This window comes from Xiphias gladius, chromosome 3 (genome assembly GCF_016859285.1).
Source record: "Xiphias gladius isolate SHS-SW01 ecotype Sanya breed wild chromosome 3, ASM1685928v1, whole genome shotgun sequence".
Lineage (NCBI taxonomy): Eukaryota > Metazoa > Chordata > Actinopteri > Istiophoriformes > Xiphiidae > Xiphias > Xiphias gladius.
This window is the reverse complement of record NC_053402.1, coordinates 21,540,977-21,566,156: the sequence shown is the minus strand read 5'-3', so window position 1 is coordinate 21,566,156 and position 25,180 is coordinate 21,540,977. Positions and strand designations below refer to the sequence as shown.

The following is a 25,180-nucleotide window of genomic DNA, read 5'->3' as shown; positions in this document are numbered from 1 at the left end:
GGTGCGGGGGAAGAATCTTAATGCTGCCGGACCCAGCCTGATCTAAGGCCGAGGCAACATGGCTTCCAGCTAAGTTTGCCTGAGTAATACTCAGCGCTCACTTTGTGCTCTGGCATTTTACACCCAGAATCCCCGGTGTGAACCTCTCAGCCACCATCCCTCAGCCCTACTGATGGCTGAATGTACATGGCCACGTACCAAATTGAATCCTGACCAACGAGCTGGAAACACTTTCTCAGCCTCACCTTCGTCACTACATCAAAGACGTGTTTACTGGACAGGGTGTAAATTAAAAGAGGAGTAGGCCTTAATCTAGAATAGTAACTCTTGGTTTTAACATTGGCTTACTGAAACACATCCCAAACCTTTGTTAGTTACTTCTAAGGCCTGTGCTAAATTAAACGATTCATTTCAACCACCTGTGTTAGTTTTCATTAGTGAGAGTATCTACACATTGCACTGTTGGAGGAGTAAAAACAGACAAAACAATGGAAGCAGAAAAAAAGAACACCTTCACAAAAATGTGATGCCAAACACCTTTAAGGGATCAACATTTGGAGATGAATTGTGAAAATGGTTTTGGAAACTGCACGGTTGCATGAGAAAACACCATTTTGGAAATTATTATTTGTTTGGCTGGTGGCGCTCTTATTCATCACCAAAATAATCCCAATGATCTATGTGACTCCATTAAAAACAACATTAATATTAAATTAAACCTTCTTCCTCAGAGGTTTAATTTAAATGCCCTACACACTCTTGATCCACCCAGACTTATTATGCCTGTGTAGATGTCTTCTCAGGAAATCTTCCTTTTTTTTCTTGTTGATTTATTTGCATCTCTAAGGGCTGGACAAGTAACCCCTTAACAAGTTTTATTGATATATAAATTTTGGTGACCTCGTGATTCCCAGCACAGCTCAGCCAACGTTGAACCTGAGCAGAGGTCTAATCACCCAGGATAACTGAAAACACTTGTGTGGGCACGCAGGGCTTTTAATACCTGTTGAGTTGGGACTGGACAATAATAGGACTGCTCCAAATTTTACCAGAGAGAGCAATTTTGAGTTAGTCTGGTTTCACTTAAGTCTAAAACTAGGTGTATTCCCTGGCTGGGAAACGGACTTTGAGTGTGTGTAGTGCTCAGATCTATGACTAGTCTGTCTTGACAGTTTTCCTTTTATTCCTCGTGACAAAGGAAAGCACGAGTCAACTTTACGAATCTGCCGCAACTTATTTTAGCCGGTCTGCAGCGCCTGTGGCTGTATCGATGATAATGCTCATTTGGAGCTCATTTATGCTAGCCAGTGGTGGAATGTGACTAAGGTACATCTACTCAAATATTGTACCTAAGTACTAATTGGAGGTACTTGTGCCCATACTGTATTTTAATTTCATGCCACTCTTGACGTTAATGGTCCACTCACACAGGTGTTTTCAGTTATTTGCCAAATTAGACCTTGTGTAAGGACTGGATGTGTACAGACTGTTATGACCCCCCGATTAGTATTTTTGCACCTGTTAAGGTGATAGAAGTTACACCATACTGGTTCGTGAAGTTTGGTGACCTCACGTAATTCCTGCATAATCCCCACTCAACTTCAAATTGAGCACAAAAGAATTAAAAGAATGGAAAAGAATTGGGTGTCGGTGTGCATGGCCTTCTAAAAGATCTGAATGCTCCCTGTATCACAGGTGCCGACTTTCTGGACCTCTCAGGTGAGAGATATCACAGGTACAAACAACACATCATGCTTGGGTGGCAGTAAAGCAGCAAGGCCTCATGGGAATTGGCTGTGATGAAAATCAGGGGGGCTTAACTGGGACAGACAGCCCGGCTATATGACTCAGCACCACTAGGTCCAAACAGAGTGCAGCCACAAAGAGGGCCAGCGGAGAGCAAGTTCAGGCCCGAAGCTCCAGTCTGCCTGTCAGCAGGAATACCGGGGGCTCAAATATACCACACAGACAGATCTGCATACCACAAAAACACATCCCATAATAAGCGCGGAACTCGGATACAAAACCAGGCTGTAAACCGTTCAAACCATACGGATGTTTGAATGTTGATACTCTCACTAATGGCCATCGAGTCTTTAAATATGAGTGGTGATATGCAAGGAGGAGTCAACAGTCATTTTAGCAGCTCTGTGAGGCTGTACTTGGGCACAGCAGTGCTAACATCAGCATGCTAACATGCCCACAGTGATAATGTCATCATGCTGTTATTATGTTTACTATGTTAGTTTAGCGTGTTAGCATGCAAACATTTGTTAATCGGCACTAAACACAAAGTGCACCTGAGGCCATGTCATTAGTTTTGCTGATATTTGATTTTAATCCAAAGGACCGGACAAATTCAAATTTTTACCAAATGATGGCGGAACATTACCAAAGTTCCAAGATTTCAGTTCATCCTACGGGGGACATGAATGTGTGTACCAAGCGTCATGGCAATCAACCCAAAAGTAGCCGAGACATTTTACACTGAACCACACATGTTAGCCTGCTGGTGGTGCTTGAGGAAATGTCAGAGGGTCCCCAAAGTCATACAGATTCATCTTCTGGGGACCATAAATACACGTACCAAATTCCATTACAATCCATTTAATAGTTGTTGAGACATTTCATTCCTTGCTAAAGTGGTGGCCCGAACAACTTTGCCATCCCAAGAGCCACATCGCTAATATGGGTAAAAAAACACATGGCATTCCACACTCTGGCTCCTGACACATTATGTTTGACAGAAACCCAATATCTCACATTCAGGATAAAATATTAAAGCAGCGATGGTTTGAGAGATAAGAAAGAATCCTGCACTTCTCGGACACAAACATTTAAAGGTTAAAGAGCAAGAAAGAAGCAGAGGAAAACGAGGATAACTGCAAGACTACAGAGCTACCAGCTTCCTCTGCTCCCGTTCAATATAACAAAGACATTATAAAACTAGCGCAATAAAATCATTCTCCTCCTCGATGTTGAACAGATTTTCTTTGGAAAACCTAAATCTGTCATTTGGTTACATTTTCCAGAGAAAAATCTTTCCATCAGTATATAAGAAAACAAAAAGGTACATGTACAGCACAGTTAAGATACATTTTAACAGCAAAATACAACAAAAGAGATTCTTGTTTTTTTCTATATTCTAAATTCTTATTATCCACTGTAATCATGTTATTAGTCTTTAACTTTTCCTTGTTTGTATTGAAAAAAGAGGACATACTAGAGTGAATCAATTCATTGAGGCAATAAAAAACAAACTTGTCAAAACAATGCACCTCTATGTCACACCATTTCAAGAAAAATAGCCTTTGGAACAAATGTTTTCCCATCTCACAGCCAGACACAGTTGCATAAAAACCTCTCCTTCCTGTGTCTGCCTCCTGTTTTTCTTCATGAGAAGAGCGAAAGAGCAAAAAGAGAGGAAGAAACAAATGGAGAGAAAGAGAAAGGGGAAAAACGAGTGCATCAATCAAGTAGCTTCCAACTGCCAACCATGAGCTCAGTCTCCTGTGTCTTTCATTTACTGGTCTCGCTGAATCTGGACTAGCCACGCATGTAAACAAACAAAGAACAATTTGACATGATTTTTAAAAACAATTTATTTGTTTGGGAGAGAGGCACACACACACACACACACACACACATAAACATACACATATATACATATACACACATACGCATATACACACGCATATATACACATATACGCATGCATATGTACATACACATACATACATTATATATATATATATATATATATATATATATATATATATATATATATGTGTATATATATATATATATATATATATATATATATATACACACACACACACACACACACACACACACACACACACACACACACACACACACACACACACACACAAGCACACACACACACACACACACATATATATATATATAAAAACACTCATTAAACATACTATTCTTTTCTTGCTGTAAAATAAATTTGATACATTAGACTTTGCACTGCAAGTCCTGTCATGATACATAATCATACATTTACATATATAATTTCTAACAACTAGTTTGTATTCATTTGCTTATCCCAGGGCCTTTTTCTTAGAACCACATCTTTTTCAACACTGAACTTGTTTTAGCTGCCTTTAGCAAGTTGCAGCCCCACAGAAATATCAACGTATTAGCGTCAAGGCAGCAGCAAGCCCTTTGCCCTGAAGGCATTTAATACTGGACTCGTTGTCTGAACCCTGGGATAAACAAAGTCGTCATCTGGGTTGAACAGCGAACTCTGACATCCAGCGCTGGCTTTAGTCCTGTTTGTCTTTGGCTCACAAACACCGCTTAATTATGTTTTAATAACACTGAGAAAACACAAGAAATATTCCCAGCCTTTTCTTTTGTAAATTTAGCCTTTAAAGGTTTCATTCATGAGACCTCATTGATGTTGCAAAGTATTGTGGCCAAATGATGCAAAGTTTCCATAAGCTGTCAGTTAATACTGTCATCTAAATGTATAGCTATGGATGCCTGGAAATTTTTAGGAGCTGGACAAGAACCAGGCCGCCAGAGTTCGTTTTCCATCCATTTTTCATTTATAAACCCCAATTCTGTAATGTCTGCAAAACCAGCTGCTTTCAACGATTTACTTTTAACGACACTATGTCCTGAAAGTATCATTAGATTTGACACAGTCTAAATATAAAAAATATATTTATACATATATATTTGCTTATAAAATCTAATTGGAATGGACATGGGGGTATAAATAAAAAGTGAAACAATTTTCACATTTGAAGTTAAAAAACAAAATCAAATTTGGTAAAGAGAACAAAACCCCCCACAACATTCATTTTACATAAAAGTGCATCTGATTTAAAATTGATCCTTAAGCAAAGGCTTCTCAGTCAGGGACGTTTAGGCCAGAAACACGTGGACAGTATGATCTTAAAATAAGGCAATGGGAGTGACAAATTCAGGCCTTTAGGTTGTATTCTTTTCTGGCCATAAACAGCACTGTCTGCTTCACTCTCACAAATAACTGATAGTCCATACCATGATTCTTTATCTGTCCCATTTTGGCACTTTGTAGGCTGAGAACAACTGTAATACTGAAGAGCTGAAAGAGAAAGATGGCAGGTCGAAAAGGATAAGTCCCACTGAGGCAACAGGTAGAACAAGAGTGAGCAGAGTCACTTTAAGAGGTTGCGACTGTTTCCTGATCCAAAGAAAGAGGATAGCTAGAAATGACATACGTCTTCGCCTAATTTATACAATCTGAAACTCATTTTTACATTTTTGTTATCAGTCATATAATTGCCTATATATTGATGTTACTTTATATCATTGTATATTCTCACAGAAAAATAATGTTGATATTTTTCTTGCGTTGTACAAAAAGAGCAAGGACATAAAGTAGGCACTTTCTGACAACCTAGAAAAGAAATACGGTCGCAACTGGACAAACATGTTAAAAATCTTTTTATCATCCACCAGACAGAACTTTTTTTTTTTTTTTTAAATCTTTGAGTATTCCTGAAATACCGTCAGAGCAGTGCAGGTGTCGTTAAACGGTTTTTCAATGATCAGCGCATAATTGTTTTTCAGAGAAACATGCATAGATGTATAGGTCTGTGACTTGAATGGTAACACTGTACATGAGAGCCACAGACTGGAGCTATTAGCTGTGGTGCACCATAGTCTATCGAGGATACTGACAGTGGAGAAATTTGTGTATTTGGCTCTTATCGTGAATTTCTGAATGGTAAGCCATGCTAAACCATGATCTCTTTCTTCTGAGGGGATGAAACCAAAACATGCCTTAGCTTATTTACTATTGATGTTTTCAATAGCTAAACATTACTTTGCTATTAAACTCCAGTGTAGCTACTCTACACATAACTCCATGTGATATCACTTCATCTTTGTTTTACTGAAAGTCTACACAAATATGTAGCCAGAAATGGTTACATATTTGTGTAGACTTTTTTTTTGGACTTTTCTTTGTTCCAAACCAGGAACAGAAACAGGACGTAGTTACAAGTTGCAAATGTTGCCAAAGTTGGAAAAAAAAAAAAAGAGGACAGTCCGTCCAAACACTGTAGTGCACCAGCGGCGTTCATCACCCACCGGGCAAACTTGAGCTTTAGGCCTGCTGTAGCTTTAAAATGGTGTGCTCAGGTAAATATTTAAAAGTCAAACACTTCCTGGCATTTCTCGTAACTGCCCAACAAGTTTATGTAAACAGAGGAGCGGATACTTTATGAAGACACAACTGGTGCATGAGCTATGACTCTATGATTCTGCTTTTGGAGTGTTTGCATCTGTGTGTTTGTATGTGACAAAGATCAACACCCCACCAGATACTTCATCTGTGTTTTGTTTCCCCCTGGTGGTGACTTTTGTCCGAGCATGTACTTGCATTGGTTTTCAAGGCATTGCGTTGACTGCAGCTGTCAAACTGTCGCTTCTTTGGATTTGTTTGAGTGGACACTGACTCTTCTTGGAAGCATCTGCATGGCAGCAGAGGCCCGGTGGGTTTAACACTCACATCCAGGCCTGTTCCACATCTGGTCCTCCGTCATGGATAGGTTTCAAGGAAGCTACAGCTATTGCTGAGGCTACTGTGCTACTCTGTGGTTAAAGTTCAGAAACCAGGCAGGCTTCAGCACAGAACCTGGGAGAAGGGATGACGGAGCAGTTCCTCAGCACTCGGCCTGTGTTTGGCCTCCACAAAGATGCAGCGGATAAAGTCCCGGGCCTGGTCAGAGGTGTGCGAGGGTAGAAGTGGGTTGGTGGGCTGGGTGGCTATCTTGAATATGGCTGCCATGGCCTCATATTCAGCCCATGGAGGCTTTTCTGTCAGCATCTCCACCACTGTACAACCAAGGCTCCTGTACAAGACATGCATGGTTAGTTTTGCTTCAGATTAATGTGCAGTTGAGTCACATAACAAGCTGAAACAAATACCACATATTATGTCTCAGCTTCTCAAAACTAAAGCTTTGAAGGAATGTTTTGAGTGGAAACTTTCATTTGCTGTCTGCAGAGGGCCGCCTCCACCTGTTTGGGAGGTACAAGCCGTCCTGGGAGCATTACTCCCCCTCCAGCCTGGGCTGAGAACCTGGAACATACCAACCTCTGTTATGACCTGTCTGACTGGCCTTCAGCCAATCACATCACTCGCCTGGTGGGTCACCACCCAATGAGATTGCATAAGGGAATATTGTCTCCTCTCTGTGTGGGAGAGTAGTAGGAACTGGAATACATAGAGCAGGCTCCACACTTTATTAAAAAGTTTTTTCCTTTTAAGTGCACTGTGCTTCTGTCACTTCAACAGTAATAACGTGGTATTTTCCCTCCTTACACATTCACATGTCTCGTCCCGTCAGCCCCTGGTGACTTGGGATCCTTTTCCCAATGATCATGTTGAATGAAGGTATGTCTACTCAGTCCGTACATGTCCGCACTTCAAACGGAACTATTTTAACTGAGAGATGTAAAGCATTCGGTAAAAACACACTCGTGTGCAGGTGTTTATTGCTCCCATCAAACTGTTGCTCCTACTTAAAGTGTAAAAAGCCAATATGTCTGTGTTTGTGCGTGTGCATGTTTGTCAGTCACACAGGTGTGAGTTTCACTCCAGCACAATCAGCAGGTATTATATTCCCTTGAAGGAACACACGTGCCATTGTTTGTGACACTATCAGAGTAGCTACAGTAGTTCACTTCTAAATCCCATTAGGATTCAGTATTTATAAGTCTAAAGGAATCCATTTATATATATATTTTTTGTATATATGTCCAACTTGTAATATTTATTTAGCTTAAAGTCTGTAGTAGCTTAAAATCTGCTCCACCTACCTCCTACTAGGCAATTAAGGCATGTATCCTTCCAGTCAGTCAAACTATGTGTCAGTATATATTCGCTTCTTATTATCAAAAATCATGGCAACAATTTCAATTTAGAAACCTTCCAAACCAATACTAATAAAGGTCAGGAAGGACCTCTATCCGGCTGTATGATGAACTGGGATCAAACTTATTAAACTGCCGTTTACTTCCTCTCCTTACCAGACATCGGCCTTCCTGCCGTAGCCTTCTCCACTGATCACCTCCGGGCTCATCCAGTAGGGGGTGCCGGTCACTGAGCGGATGCCGGTGCCAGACATGCAGATGGTCTGAAGTCTCTTGCTGGCACCAAAATCTCCAAGCTTCACGTTGCCCGCGGAATCCCGTAGGATGTTAGCACCTGAGAGGCGGAGTTGACATCGAACACGTAAATATTTGATCTCACCTGTCATCTTCCACACATGGAAAGACCTAAACGTCTATATATTCAAACACTGTCTAAACATTTACCTAGTGTTTAAACAGTATAATACTCAGGCCTCTGTAGTTAAACAGAACTACCTTTGATGTCCCTGTGTACGATCATGTTGCTGTGCAGATAGGACATGCCCTCCAGGATCTGTCTTGTGTACTTCCGGGTCACATTTTCTGTCAGGGCCCCATAGGCCTTCAGCTGGTCTTTGACTGAACCCTGATACAAGGAAAGCACATGCATTACATTCTCCTGCTTTACGACACCAGTAACGACTAACAGACCGCGAACACACGCAGGTGTAAAGACCATCAACCTACTCTATCATCAATGTTTTGAGCCAAGGATGCAGGGAGTAAAGGAGCTGTCCTAAAACCTGGCCCCATGAAAGATGTCTGTGATGCGTTAAAAAACCCGGGCAACGTAACCGGCCTTTCTGACCAAATATAAATAATCCCAGAAACTAAGGAGTCCTGGGAACTAAACTCAAAAACTAAATCAGGGAGTAAAATTTCTCATAACAAGTTTGTGTTTGAGTTTCCACCACATCTGAAGAGCTGCAGTGATTAGCCAAAATTAAACAGATCAAAGTTTAAAAACCAGTGTGTTTGCTTGAAAACAGTTTAGCAAATTTGTATCATACCTAAACTGATATTTGAAAGAAGATAAAAATGCCAGAAAAGCAGAGACGAAGTAGCAATGATCTGCTCTATGATTATTTATTCATGGACCCCAGGAAAACTAGCTGACTACTGGCTGACTGCACAACAAATGGCTGAGTCTCTTTTTAGGTTCTTTTTCTGATTTAGTGCATAACTCCCATGGTCTCTTTATGATGCTAGTTTTTAGACAAGTACGGAAGCTGGCTACACACTATAACTATGGCCCAGGAACCCAACTGAAACAAGATTCCCTTTGAAATTCCTCAGTACCTAAAATCGTTCCAGGAAAAGTTCCTGTTGTTGAAAAGAGCCGTAAGTATTTCTCTCTTTTTTTTTTTTTTTATTTCTCAGACTTAGGAATAATTTCCGGGAGAACACAGGGAAAATGCCCCAACCACTTTTCTGAATGCCAAAACGTCTTTATATCATCAAATTAATATCGATTCAATACGTTAAGTCCTGGGAACTGATGTCTGTCCCTTTTTTTCCCCCTCATGTCTTTACCTCACGCTTTTTGTGTTATTGGTTGAGTTACCCTTGAGTTACCTGAGTATAAATTATAATTGTCTTGCATCATAACATTGGATGCAATGTGATGGAACACATAGGGAACTGATTTCCAGTTTTCGACCCGAGACCTGGTTGAACCGGTGACATGAAAGCGGCTGGGACTTACCCCCGGCATGTACTCCATGAAAATAGTGAGGGTCTTGTCATTGTGATCTCTCAGACAGCCATAGTACTGAACGATGCGCTCGTGATGCAGATTTTTCAGCAACTGGATTTCACACTCCAAAGCACTGACCTCCTGAACAGAAATATTGAGATTAAGGGAAATTATACACAGAAGATCCAAACAACAGCTCAGAGATTAAACATAAACGCTGTCATGTCTGAACAGTGCGTCTTTGTTAATTTACTGTTTTCATTTGCAAGTCAAATGCATTTTTAGGATATGGCTAATCCCTGCAGGCTCTCTCATATCTGTTACCACTGATGACAAACAGTAACCTATGACTGCATGTGGAGTGTGCCAAAGGTGAAACCTAAAACAGAGAGTAAATGAAAGCCAACAGTTCAGTTCCCCAAAAGAAGTTCCTGTGTTTACTTCAGAGGCCAATACAGAGAGAGGCAGAGAGAGAGCGAGAGAGACAGAGAAGGAAGTCAGAGAGACACAAAGTAATCCCCGAGTCCCAAAACAGAAGCTGGTTTAATAGAAACAACAACTGATTAACATCTGCTACGAGCTGGGGGTGGGAGAGAGGTTGTGTGAAAAGGGTGATGGAAGGCCAAGGCAAAGCTGACCTGTCACCTCACAACACTCGGCTCCCCTCAGATACAGGAAGTGACAGTGCATGTTTTCTCTGTCGCAGACAGGAAAAGACATTCAAATGGGGAAGAGGGGGGGTGGAGGGACGAAAGATAACCTCTTCGATACATTCCACTTCTCGAGTTAATGAATTTTTTTCCTGCACATTGATTACTTTGTTTTGTGTCAAGGGAAAAAATTTACTTGGTGGCTTAACTCCTGACCTAAAAGGGGAAGAAAATATGTTTTTAATATGGTTAATTTATTAATCCCATTCTCAGTCAGTTATGCTAACTACCTGCATTCTAGCCTAATGGCCTCAACAGATTAACGTGCCCAAGATATGAAGGATTTCTTGGTGGTGCAGACTTGTTATTTGTTATTAATCAACAAACTAAGGTTTAATATTTTACTGTAAAGGTTTCGAGACGTGAGTTATACTTTCAAAGAAGTGAGGGAATGATGGAATGCCCTTCCCTGACAATAAGAAATGAACTTTTTTGGAAGTGGTGGTGGCAACAATGTCTACATGGAGTGTCAGCAAAGCAACAAATGTTTTTAGACAAATGAAGCAGTAACAAGAGGCAGCATCTAAAAGCAACAGTGGAAATATTCTAAACAGTAACAGGAAGAGAAACGAGGGAATCACAAAGAGAAACTGCACATGCTGTCTATCCATGTAATGGAAACTAGCCATCATTTCACCTTGCTGGTCTCAGGACTTTCAGGATCAAACTGGACTTGCTTGGCAGCCAGCTCTCTCCCAGTATCAACATCGTAACACAGGTAAACCCGTCCATACGCTCCCTGGCCCAGAAGCTTCCCACGGCGCCACGTCACTGGAGCGCTGGGTGCTGGGGGGGAAAAAAAAAAAAAAAAACCCCAAACACCCACACACACACACACACACACACACACACACACACACACACACACACACACACACACCCCTGTTCATATATGTTTTACATAAAATATACAACATGCATTACATATCACAGAAAAGAGATGTTACATGAAAAAGTCAAATATCTTTACAGAATTACAAAAGCCTTATTTTCACCTTTACCCTTCAACAAACGTTCCTCAAAAGCTAACAGTTTCTCCCAGCTTCCAGGCTTTGTGCTAAGCTAGTCTAAACATGTTCCAGACCTTTCTCTGTATTAGATTCAATAAGTTGAAATGGATATCTATCCTTTTATCGGAATCTGTGTAAGAAAGCAAATAACTGTATTTTCCAAAATGTCAAAGTGTTCCTTTAGCCTGAATTAACGTTCATTTTTAACGAGGCACAGAAACTAATATGGTAGTTTACAGGAATTAATTTTTACTTTTATTATTTTACCGCCCTGGGTTTCAGCAGCAAATTGTACAGATCCATCATTTAAATACTTTCTTTTACCTGCTTAAAGTAAAATCTGGTGGTTGCTGATTAACAGCTGGATCAACACTCACACTTATGGGCAACAGAGCGCTCCTGGGGACGGAGCCTGCCCTGGGCATCGGGTAGCTGCCAGCTGCCCAGACTCTCTTCGCTGCCGTTGAGTGACCGGCGTGAAGGCACAAGAGTGAACAGGTTCCCCTGGGGGCGACGAATCCGTGGAAATGTTCGACGACCTGAAGGGGGATCAAGAAAGAGGCTGGCTTAAGGTTCATATCACATGATGAACAGGAGAGACTTAGGGAGGAAATACCAGAGAGAGAGAGAGAGAGAGAGAGAGCACAAGTGACCAGGTACATCGCGGACAAATGGCGATATCTTACCTTCACTGTGGTCCTTATGATGCAGGGAGACATGATACCTACGAGGATAGGTCCCTCCCTTTCCCGCTACCCTGTCATACACATGATTCTCCCTGTCTGAAAGCAAACATCCAAAAGCAGAAGGTCAACAGGATTACTCTGTAATTCTACCACAGTTTAGCTCAGTTGCACACTGAGTCATTCTGCATTCATGTGAGCTACTTTATTACGCTGCCCTACAGCTTACACTTATACTTAATTTGAGAAAACGGTTCACATAGTGTTAAGCAGCTGAAAGCCTATTTGTATAAATTCTGAGTTAGAGTAGATTCCTTTATCAAATCAGTTATGTTGTATCCTCAGCTTTTTAAAAGGCATATGCCCAACTTTTGTTCATGCTTATGGTTGCTTGCATTACGGTGCTTGGTTTGCTGTAAACATGAACTTTAATTCATCTCTCTCAACTTGCAGCCGAAGTACAAATCTTCCACCGTGGCATCCTGGAGATTCTAAAGAAATTTGAGAGGAGCTATCACAATGCTTTATCCCATAAGATGTGAATGTGCTGCATTAACAGAAAACTACTGTATCATTCCCGGGAAAGTTAAAGCATGGTGCTGTTGGAAGGATCTTTTCTTGTAACTGCTCTTACCTGAGCACTCCTGACGATTATCGGGATAACTTTTTGCTCTGTGCATGCGAGACTTCCTAAATGAGGGGCTGTGAGAAAAGAAAGCGAAGAAAGAATTGAGAGATGTGGAGAGGTCTTCCAAAGTACAACTGCCATTTCCTCAGACTGTTTCAAAAATAAACAGAAACTCCCTGATTATATATGATTATAAGATGGATTGGAAAAATAAGAAATGATGTAGTGAGTTTCTTTTCACAGGTACTTTTAATTATTAATGTTAGCAGGCATGTTGTTCCTCACCTGTCTGAGTTGCTGTCCAGAGACTGACAGCTTCCAGAGACAGAATTCTCTGCACTGCTCCAGGGATCCAGCACCTACACAGCACACAATTGAAAATGAAGGGTGTGTTTGCACAAGTGCTTTGTGTACACACGTTTCAGAAAGAAGAATCCATCCTAAAATGTATATATGCACCCAATATTTATTTTATTCCAAAACAGCTTTGCTGACATTGTATGTATAGATGAATAATTTTGGAGACTCAATTAACGCTTTGTTTTACCTTTTACTCACAAATTTATTCAGCTTCTTCATAACCCTTATCATTCTACATAAAAATGTATCCAAAATCCCAGAAAATCAGCCAAGATACTTTCTGTGCCAATAAAACTTTTAATGAGCAAAACAACTTCAGAAATCAGAAAGGGTCTTGATTCAAGCTGTTGAAAATGAGTTTTTTATGTGAACAAATCTTAAATCTTAGTCTGAGATTGTAAACCCACCACATGAATTCTTTTTCAAGGTGGGTTTTCCCCATTAATGGTGAAGTTATGACTCACACACTGATCGCTGGTCTCAGGGATGAACTCCCCCTCACTGTTTATGCTGGTGTATGAACCTTGGCGGGCGATCCTCTGCTGGCGCTCAGGCACATAGCCAGGAGGAGGTGAGCTACGCCCCGTGTTCTGAGAACCTGGGATTAGACAGCAGTTATGAGCATAAAGGAAAAGATTAGATATATGAAAAATAAGAATTTAAAACAATATTTGGACTTTACAGGCCCGAGCACTGAAAATTGTATGAAAATGTCAGCAACAATGTGCTTTGAGTACATCCGTTGATTACATGATACTGCGGCAAAAACTGCTTTGCATAATTTTTGAAAGTAATGAGCCCTGTTCCTCTATGTTGAGATCTATTTTCTAAATTCCAGGGAGAAAAGGCAGCACAAAAACAACCCTGCAGCACCTTGAGAGGACACTCACAAATCAAACACACATCCATGCAATAACTTTTGTGATACGGTTGTCTTGAATGTCAAAAAAATAAAAATTTGCAGTAAGGCGCTCTCTCCCTCCTGTGGCACAAAGATTAAGCAAGCAACACATTTAAGTGATGTTTGCTGCCATTCTGACAATAAATGTGAAAGGAGTAACTGCTGAGAACTGGCTTCAGTATTTATGGCCGGCTGCTGTCTCAAAGACCAGATCTCAAGCACTGCAGCCTGTTCAAACCCCCTGCTCAAGGGAAAAAAAGAAAAAAAAAGATCCTAAACCAGGCCACTGGTCCACCACACTAATAGAATTCCATAATCTGATTGGCTGCTATCCAGCAGGCATCGTCTAGTGATGGTGAACAGGAAAAGGAAGAGGACCCATTGCTAGAAGGGGAAGCCAAAGAAAGAACAGCCAGCAACAGAGAGAGCGAAAGCGACAGAGAGGGAAACCGAGCTAGTAAAAAAGAAGCAGCAAAGGGACGATGACACGACAGCTACCCATAGATGAATATTTACAAAATGCTGAGGCTTCGGAGAGAACCAACATGTCTACTTTTCCTCCTTTGAATCAGTGTGTGAGCCATGTTATTGCAGATAAGATTAGAGACCACTTTGAAAAGTAGTTGAAGATATGTACCGGTTGATAGGTGGCGCCCTCTTGGCTCGACGGATTGGTACACCGTGCTAACGTCTCCAGTGGACTGGGAGGACTTGATCCTCACCTGTTTACACGGCACATGGTGGGAGGGGGAGGAGGCCTACAGTTGGAGACAGGAAGAGAGGACAAGAGGCTTAAACACGACGACAACACGTGACGAAACCTCGGCTTCATGTCAGCGAGCCAGCTGGTGTAATGAAAATGAATGAGGAACCTTGATTTTTCACAACATGGCTCTGTGATGAAGAAATGGCAGTGTTGCAATGGTACGCTGTTAATGCGCGCCCAGTTTGTGGGTGTGTGTGGATGTGTGTGTGTCTCACGTTGCTTTGCTCCTGAGTGAGCAGCAGGATCCTGATGCTCTTCATGTTGGAGCTTCGGTCCAGCAGGTCAATTGCCTTGTCCAGGTCATCCTGATCCTGCAGAGGGATGGACAACTGCCAGGATACAAGACAAACACACTTAACACTCACACAAAATCAACAATACATGTGAACAAACACATACTAAGATCCACAAGCATACAAAGGCTGCACAAATGTTTAATCAATAAATTAACTACAGAAACATACATACAGTATATATGAAGATATGTATAACAATAAAGACTAGAATGGACACATACAGACGAAGACACACATTCACGACGCACACACAGACATTTTCAGACATGTCTGGGGAACTGAGAAAATTATTTTTCATTTCAGTTATTTCATAATTGATTACTCAAGCAAAAATACCAAACAATCCCTGATTCCAGCTGCCTTATGTGATACTAAACATCTTAGGATTTTAGACCGTAACCTTTGGTTTGAGGAAATTGTAACAATAAACTGGTTACAGTTTTACAATGGAAAACCTATTTTATCACTATATTTTATTAGACGTCTCATAGGATAACTAATTATTTGAGAAAATAGTAATAAAAATAATCAATATTGAAATGTTTGCACAGATACACAATAACCAATCAGTGTCTAAGACAGAGTTTGACAGACAAAGAGCTGAATCAGTGGGGAGAGACGGGTGGCAAGAGAGTCTCCACTTCACCTCATTGTTCATATAATGCAGGTCTAACTGCTGCCCAAAGACAGTCTTCACTTTCTGCTGGATTTCCTCAAACTGCACAGGCCGTCCAAACACCAGGATCCTACACGTAAAAAAATTTTAAATTAAAAAAATAAGACAGACGGACTATGAGAGATTTGCACTGGCTGCTAAGGAAACTGCTTTTGAGCTACATGCACATGCGCAAGCAAAATACACACAAGCTGCTGTTTTTAGTGAGTGCAGATTCCTCTAAGTACACCTTGCATATTTGTGGTTTGTACTGGCAGCCACAGGCTAACCACAGTCCTTTCCTCTATATTCTCCAGCTCACATACCAGTCTGAATTAAGTGCTAGAGTGAGTGGCTCTGAGATGTGCTCTTTCTCATGAACTGGAACATGTGACAAGAAAAGCATGTGAGTCAGTGTGTTTACGTCTGTGTGCGGGAGTGTTTATGCTCCCTGTCACTTGCACATGGATAGGCACATGTATGTATGTAGAATACCTACACACACACAACATACATGTAAATAAAGCCTTAAACAAACTCACCGTCTCTCTCCGGAGAACTCAAACTTTATCCTGACATCATCCTGGCGGAAAAAAGAAACAGGAAGGTCAAGGAGTGGACAAAGGAGGTCATCAGAGGTCATTAAATAAGACTGCTGATATTTTAATCGTGGTACTTATTGTGCCACAATGCCAATGTGCCACTTTTGGGAGCTGCAGTACTTTAAGACCGAATTGCACATGTGATATCTTCCTGTAGGTCTTACACAAACATTCTTTGCTGGGAAGACATGTCACTTTGTACTTCTTTCATTGCTTCATCATTTATGAAAACCTACTTCCACTTGTAACAAGCGCAGACTAAGTTATTGAGCAAGGAAAATGTTGGAGACTGTTTTCCCAGGGGGACAGTCTCTGGTTTTAAGCAAATACCACCCTGCAAATGAGTTGTCTGCATTGTTTATTCTCTGCAGCAGCAGCTCAATGATACCGGGAAAATGTGAGGGTCGGTGGGCTCCTGGACACTTTTCCACACAAGCACAATATATTTTTTAGAGAAATAGTTGAAAATAACTGGATTTAATCAATTACAAATGAACGAGTACCGTAGTAAGTGGCTACTTCTGAAATTCATCTGTCATAATGCTAAATTAACTAAGTGTGGAAATACTGTAAGCAACAGAATATATGTGAATAGGTGATACCCAGTTACATGGTATTTTATTATAACAGTTGTCTAAAATAAAAATGTACCCACCCTTAGGCATGAGGATAAAACCTTGTTAGCATTAAGACTGTCCAGACTTGTAAATTCAGTGTAATTCATATTGGCCACAGCTTAAAGGCTGTCAGAGCTCAGCGCAAATTTCACCCTGTGTGTTTAGTTTTCCCCACACAGTGATGCAACTGTGTGCCAATGGACAGTTGCAGCTTCACGCTGTGGACTTTCCACTGCCCACTAGATTTATCACACTTCACCTTCCGCTTCACTATTTAGGCCTTACGGCTATTTTCGTTTAGACTGCATAGCGGACACACTTCACCAAAGCACATGGCTGTTTATGGAGAGACATCTGTGGGGTTGAGCCTGAGAGATTTGGATTTCAGGGTCTCACTGGGCCTGGCTACTTTACCTCTTCAGAACTGCACTGCTGAAACCACTTCAGTTGCATTTAACTTTAAGAAAACTTTCATACAACTGTATTTACGTGTAGGACCAAGATGTTTGAGGTAGACCCTTGTTTGTAACTGAGTTTTCTGACTTATGTGAAACCAGGGCAATCAATTAGCACCATCTCATTATTCCTGAGTTCAAATCCTGCTTTATGAAGCCAATTTTACATTAATGTTATCTTGAATGATGAAAATTTGAATGATCCATTCTTACGTTGGAGCTAAATTGTGATGCACTGATGCTCTACCTGTCTGTTGGTCTGAGCTGGTATCTTGGGCTTGCTGTTGTCATATGACAACACAGGCTGGCGCCGCGTCATCTGGAGGGCAACCAGGTCCTTCATGATAGAGTGGAGAGCCTGCCTCTCATCTGGAGAGGATAACGGGTTGGGAGAAATACACAATTAGAGTGCAGATTGGAAAAACGATTGGTCCGAGTGTGTACGAATGACAGAAAGATAGAGAGAGAGAGAGATGAGCCCTTAGCACTTGTCTCTGCACTAAAAGGTGTGTGGAGACAATTAGTTAGTCATCTTAACTACAGCCATATTGAGACTATCCTATGACATGGTATTAGAGCCAGGGAAGGACTGCGGTGTTGTGATATGCCTGTTCCCATGTTTGATTTCAGGGAAAGCTCTGCCTTGGCTGGACTAACTCACGAAGAGAAAATATTCTCCTTGTGTAGCTTGGACAGACATCATACAGCCCCGGGGCAGTGGAGGGAACCAGACCCCCATCTCCACAACACTGAAAACCGATCCTTCACCCGACGGTGTCTGGAGCTGCAGCTCGCATAGGCTTTTGCCTCAGGGATGGTGTTTGGTGTGAGTCTGTGTGTCTGTTTTTATCCCGTGCTGTGAGGAAACAGTGCACTGAAAGTCTGCCTAACATCAGAATTCAGAAGACTTACTCATTGTGGTGATGTTTGCGTATGTGGTCTACAAGCCGGTCTTCTGAATCTTGTCTCTGCTGTGCCACAGCCTGTAGTGATACAAACAGAAATCAATTAGTAACAAGCTCATAATAACCGAGTTTGGCATTGTTGTTGTCAACACTTTGGTGCTTAGAGACAGAGCGTAAGAATGTGACTTTCTAAGTCAGACAGGAGATGACATATGACCAAGATTATCAGTAGCTCAGCCCATAAAACCTCACCTTAGTCATAAACATTACTAAAATGAGAAGGTCATCAGAAAAAGGGAATCATAGTATGAAACCTGAAGGCTGGCATTTCAAACTGGCTCTCCTGTACCCTTTTTATATGGTATCGTTGTAGTTATCTTGGACTGTTTTTAATGGGACACTACGGAGAACCTAATTTTCATTTACAGCACAAGCCTTTTTTCCATGTTTGATTCTTTGCAGGCATGTAAAAAATGTACCCAAAGCTTGCAGAACACAGACGTAAAGAAATTTCCTGAGTGAACGGGAAAGTGTTCGGTGCATGTGAGAGTGTGAGTTTTGTGTTTTGCCCATTTGAAAGAATGACAATTGGAAACGGCTGAAACTCAAGCTATACTGGCAGACATCGCTCTGGCACACTTCATATGGGAAGAATGTTTTTGACGGGGAGTTTTCTGCCATTTTAAATATCTACCAGCTTTAAACTTCTCTGATTGCACGAACTGCAGAAACCTAACTCAACTCTGCTGTAACTCCATTGTTGATGTTAACAGGCCAATACAGTATTATCTGCCCCGTTCAAGGCGTCAACAGCATTATAAACTGAGGCATTTCCTTCAATGGAGAGGGTTTCCCCCAAATTTGTACCAATAAAACAAGGAATTTAAACTAATTCAACAAAGATGAAGAAAAGAGGACTTGTATTCTTGCGACTTTGAGGTCCTTAAACACGAACTTAGCTTTCACAAATACAGTAGACGATGGATGAATATTGCTTGGTAAAGCAGATATGACTGACTCTTCTTTTAACAAGAACGTAAAACAGGTAACAAAATCGAAAGACAATCATTTAATCATCCAATCAGATACTTGTTTAAAATAAACTGTCTCTACCAGGGATGCACTGATCTGACTTTATCTTCCCTATTCCGGTATCTCAACTCTGGTATCTGCTGATTTTTTTGAGCCCATACCAGCTCTCTTTTCAAACATTAAAAATCTGCATACATCACTGCTCAAGACTCCTTGGAAAACCGGCCCTATTCTTCATCCTCTCCATGAGATCCTCATTCGGCACAGATATTGTTCAGGTGAATCGGACTGGTTGATCCTCTACCATAACTATCATTGTTAGGGAACAGCACATGTTTTAATCATGTCAGGACGATAACTACATGTTTAGTTTGACCTAGTTCTCGCAGATGGTGAATAATTTCCCACGATTGGTCCAAAATGTCACGGAAAAGAGAGAGATGTTAACACAGCAAGTGCTTCACCTTGACCTCTCCTTTACCTTGCTCAGAAAAGTCAGTCCATCTAAAGTAGCCCTGTGGTTAGGAACTTGGTAAGTCTAGTGAACCAGTGCCTGTTTTAGTTCACAATATGACTATGACAGAGAAAACAGGACAGTGAAATACCAGACACTGGTATGAAAAGTGTCTGAGGATGGAGCCTGCAGAAGAGGCTGCAGTTGTTGGAGGTCCGAGGGTTGATTTGCACAGTGAGAAGATCCCAGAGGGGAGCGGGAAAGCGGGAAACTACTTCTGTGCATGAAATGGACAGCATCAACACCTGAGGCAACTCACTGACTCTGTGGATTTCTGGGTAATAATCACCCACAGGAATGCCGGGCACGTCCGTCTGTGTTCAGCAGAGCGTTGCCACGTTGCGTTCAAGCTTCCGCCACTCTCATGTTCCCCCGCCAAGCGAGTAGGTGCCAAAGACTTTTGTCCTTCAACCCTGCGAACTTCATACGCATGGCATTTTATCCCCTACTACATAGCACGGAGTTTATGAGGAGTGCAATTCCCCCACCAGTTGTCGGTACATCAATGTACAGTCACTTCTGTCAACACACTACCATTATCTCCCCTCTACAAAATGTTCTCCAGTACCCTTACTGGGTGCTGGATCTTCTGGGAAAAAGCTCAAATTGTGCACCTGAAGGGGTCCTTGTCGTCAACAAGTAACCTCTATGTCCAAACCCCGAGCTACCCTCTTCTTTCTCCTGCTTCTCCTGATTTTAATTACCTCCCAAGCGGAATGTGGGGAATTCATTGGAGAAGGAGGCTGCACTCTACTAGTCCAGTCAGCTGTGCCCACTTTATTTTCCTTGTATCACATTTCCAGGACTAGCAGGATTTACATGGATTTTCCTCCCCCCTCTCTTCTCTGTCTGCTTTGAGAGGTGTTTAGTCTGAGGCTGTTTTTCCCAGCCACAGTCCTTACTCTGTCTCTGGCCAGTGATGCATCTGGACTCAGGGCTTCACATCAAAATCCCCTGCCCTGATGTCTCTCCTGTTTCAGGTACACATGTGCTTTGGATTCAGGGTAACACACCACATTTAAATATTATTTCAATCTCAACAGGTTGCTAGTACTTGCCTTGGCTAAAGTTTCAAATGTGCTTTGTAGTGTTTAAACCCGTTCAGATACATTCAAATATAAATTTCAAAAGATAAGCTTATGTGCAATCTCAACACACATCCACAGTGTGATTTTTGGAAATGTTGCTTATTCTCAATGTTCAGATAACAATATGTAAAGGTCAAAGAAAAGTTAATAAAGATAAAAGAGAATGAGGACCTTCTGTGGCCCATTGCTCAATCTATTGTATTCAAATCTGATCGCTTTGAGGCCAACAAAAAATAAATAGAGGATCCAGTATTTTCCATCTTAATTATACACCCAGTTGGTAGTTTATCAGATACACCGAGTGTTTTAGAGAGGTGTTGGTTCAACTTGATGGTTATTTTGGAGGCTGCAGTTTGTGTTGCTGTTGAACTGTACTGCGTTTTTTTTTGCAGTACAGTTCAACAGCATCACAAACAACATCATAAAATTTATCATACTGTTGAATCAACATCTCTCCACAACGATTTCAGTAAAAGCTGAACACTATAAACTTCATTTAGTTAGGATTTATTGCAGGAATAGGCTTGTTTTGCTTAATACACTGCCAACTGAATGATGACATTTATGGTGGGAAATGAATTTTTTAACTACGTAAAAGCATTTTGCAAACTCTGTTTTGTGTACATGGGTTGAACGCCATTCTTCCAAAATACATTTCCTCATTTGGTGTTTTGATGGTGGTGGTGGAGAGCTGTGTCTAACATACTGGTCCAAAATCTCCCCTGGGTGTTTAACTGGGTTGAGATCTGGTGACAGCGAAGGCCACAGCAAACGATTCACATCGTTTTTCACACTCATCGAACCACTCAGTGACCCCCTTCGTGCCATACGGATGGGGGCATCGTCATCCTGGAAGAGACCACTTCCATCAGGACAGATGTGTTTCATCATAGAACAAAAGGTGATCACTCAGAACATCTTTGTACTGATTTGCGGTGACCCTTCCCCTCTAAGGGGACAAGTGGACCCAAACCATGCCAGCAAAATGCCCCCACACCACATAACAGAGCCAGCGGATCCCCTCGCTGCAGGGCTCAAGCAGTCAGGCCCGTACCGTTCTCTTGGTGTACGCCACACCATCTTCTCGCCCACTCGTCGAGAAGATGGTGAAGGACGACTCATCTGACCGTATCACTTTTTCCCCACATCTCTTTAGACCAGTGCCTGTGGTTTTTGCACCACTGAACTCCCAAGTGTGCATTCACCTTTGTAATGAGGGGTTTGTGCCCTGCAACCCTACCGTGATACCCCTCTCTACGTAACGGCCGACCGACTGTTGTTGCTGACACGGTCTGATCAACCCCAGCATTCCCAGTCACCTGAGGAACGAGCTGCTATTCTCGTTCTTCCCTTTTACATGTCGCACCAATGCGCCAGCATCACGCTCATCAAATGTGCGCTCTCGACCACAATGCCCCGAGCCTGTTGACTGATGTCTTTCCCGTAGATCTACGTGCAGATGTCACTTCAGTCACAGATCCTACTGAAACACCAGCCAGTTGAGCAGCCTCTGCGACTGGAGCTCCTGCCCTCGGTGCCCCAACAATGAACCCTCTTTCAAAGCCACTTAGATATTCTCCTCTTGCCGTCTTGATACCAAATCAGAATCATCTGGGCCTGCCCAGCCATTTCATTCACGCCACAGAGCACGACTGGATGTTAACTGCTTAATTGTGCCATGCAGTGCACCTGTGCGGAAGCTTCTGCATTCGTTCTGTTTCTCCACTCATGTATTCAGGTTTTTTTTTTCCTCCTTTAAATTTGCCACCCACCTGTACCTGTGGTCCCTGTCACGTGCACAGCTCACGACCCTCACCTGTCGCCTAGACGACCTCGGTCAGCGCGAGACCGGTCACCCGTGTCTCGCGGCAGAGGTGACGCAGTAGGTCCACGCGTTGTTCACGTCCATCGGTGTCCTCAGTCAGACCGACGCGCCGCCCAGAGTGCGTGTGCGCGTGCGTGAGGGCGCCATGGCCGGGCCGACCCCCCTCCCCCCGCTCCACAGGTAACGGGGGCTTGTCTTCTTCAACGGAAAGTTGGGAGCAACAACACAAGCAGATACTTTCCAGGTTGTAAAAAACAAACACGGTCACATCAGACGGCTGTGTGTTTTACACAGAAAATGTTCCGATGGAAAAGCCCACATCAGACCGTTCCAGCTGTGGCACAAAGACAAACCTCTGGTCCGCTGCAGCCTCGGATCTTTGGGGGAAACTCGAGTTTCCAAAACATTTTCAGAAGTCCCAGCCAGCGCTCTCGGGCTTGCGGGACACAGAGCTGTATCCCCACGGCCGCGTTTGGTTCAAACAGAAAACTACCAAACGAGGTGTAACAGTAACCGTGTGGCCCGTATGAAATCCATTTGCGAGGAACGGGTCGCCGGAGGAAAAGATCGTACGATTTCCGTGATTTTTTTTTTTTTTTTTTTTTGATGGCCTCTCTTCCTGCTAAGTTTGCAGATTTTCCTTCCCCGTGTTGCCAAGTTTGAGTCCAAGATATTCTAGGCTGGAAAGACCTTTGCGCTCGTGACAGTACTGGATATAACTGCCTCGCATGGCAACCCGAGCTCGGATCCAAACGCAATCATATGGGAATAAATAAAAGGCCTATCGCTGAGCTATAACAAAAGTACAGGGACACTCGATTCAGGCAGCGACATAATGGAGTTCAGACCTGTAGCAAAAACCCGACCGAAAATAACTACAACCTATATGTGCTTATTATACAAGTAGACTCGATTTTGTTGTGTGAGGCGAAGTCAAGTTGGATGAACTCCATCGAGGTTCAGACTTCGCAGCGCTTCGGACTCTCGAATTACGGCTCCTGGAGCATTCGCACAAGAAACCGAACTGACTCCCAAGTGTGAGCGGAGAGGGGTGAGGGGTGGGGAGGGGGAGACGCGGTCTTTCTCGACGACACGGTCGCAAAGTTGTCGCACGGTGTCCGCGGCCGACGACGGTCCCGCCGCTCTCACCAACCAAAACAAAGCAAGAGATGAGCCTCAGCCGCATACGTCAAACTTCCTGACAGAAAAACATCGGAACCGGAACCCGCTTTCATGCCTCCAGCAAGTCATGAAAAAGTGTTCTCCAGGCTTGTATCCATGTTTTCCAAATGCTTGACTATCCGTCGTCCCTACGTATGGAAGAACATGGATTTATTCCCGGGAGGGGAGGGGAGGGGAGGGGTGGGTGGTTGGTTTGGGGGGGGGGGGGGGATTTCTGATCACCGCTGAACTATCTAAATTAGCGCCGCGCAGCCGCGGGGACGCGCTGTTACTCGGTCGAGGTCTTTCTACGTGAGCGCGCCCGATATGAACAGAGGGGCGGACCGGCCGTGACGTAGGTCAGACTCGTGCTGCCTTCACGAATGTCGGAAAATCGAGAGGTCAGTTCTTCACGCTAAACGCTGCCTTTTGGCAGTTAGACGTAAAGACACGCTGCCTTTTAAGTCCCACTAATAACCCGTGGTGGCAAGTGTATAAGTACATTTACTCACTAGATTTAAACGCAGTTGTTGATTATTGTATGTTATTTTGGTTTTGTTTTTTTTTTCCATTTTTCTACTTCAACTTCACTACATGTCGGCAGTGGTGGACCAAGTATTCAGATCGTTCACACAAGAAAAAGTGGCAATTCTAATATAAAATAATATAAATACTCCGTTAGAAGTCCTGCATTGAAAACGTCGCTTTAATAAAAGTCCTCACATATTGTTAGAACAGTCTCATTAAAATATTTAAGGAAAATAAGAAAAAGGGAAAATACTCATAATTTAGAAAATTCCTGTAAATGTTATACTATTTTTTCATTATTACTACTCACGCATTAATGTGAATGTAGCATTTAGCATTTCGAGTTGGAGCAGTTAATTATTTTATGTAATGTTGGGTAGTTGAATCTGAAACCGTTCATCGTACTTCACAAGATCTTCATGCACAATGTTTTGTATGAAAAATCTTAATCTGCAAAGTCACTAGTAGCTAAAGCTGTCAAATGTAGTGTTTAAAATATGAGGTAGCATAAAAATACAATAATTCCCTGCAAATTATACCTCAAATCTATACTTAGATACAGTGCTTAAATAAATGAACATTGTGGTATTCCTACTTTGACTTAAAGAATCTGAATGCTTCTTCCACCACTTGCCGCACTGAACATACTCGGATTATTTGGAGGTCAGGGGCTTGTAACATAAAAACCTGATACTGTATAGTCAAGACACCAACATGAAGGCTCATGTTTTTTGCAGAACGTTACCACTTCATAAATTGATCGTAATTTAACAATCAAAGAATTGAAAATTTTGGTATCCTTGAGTG

General features: G+C 42.2%; 1 protein-coding gene across 3 annotated transcripts; it reads right to left on the bottom strand.

The window, feature by feature from the left end:
• Positions 1-3,887: 3,887 nt before the first annotated feature.
• On the bottom strand, positions 3,888-24,001 carry map3k3 (mitogen-activated protein kinase kinase kinase 3). Of its 3 annotated transcripts, none has more exons than XM_040119305.1 (17): positions 22,632-24,001; positions 18,233-18,303; positions 17,568-17,689; positions 16,189-16,229; positions 15,638-15,737; positions 14,911-15,024; positions 14,567-14,687; positions 13,493-13,626; positions 12,954-13,027; positions 12,675-12,742; positions 12,044-12,139; positions 11,735-11,896; positions 10,985-11,133; positions 9,647-9,778; positions 8,398-8,527; positions 8,059-8,236; positions 3,888-6,878 (listed from the first exon to the last, which is right to left on the bottom strand). In XM_040119305.1, the coding sequence occupies exons 2-17, from the start codon at positions 18,234-18,236 to the stop codon at positions 6,650-6,652; spliced, it is 1,854 nt and encodes a 617-aa protein (XP_039975239.1). In that variant the 5' UTR covers positions 18,237-18,303; positions 22,632-24,001; the 3' UTR covers positions 3,888-6,649. The 3 variants fall into 3 exon arrangements, with proteins under 3 accessions (XP_039975239.1, XP_039975257.1, XP_039975248.1); XM_040119323.1 differs by having other exon boundaries at positions 3,888-5,104; XM_040119314.1 differs by having other exon boundaries at positions 22,676-24,001.
• Positions 24,002-25,180: the final 1,179 nt, after the last annotated feature.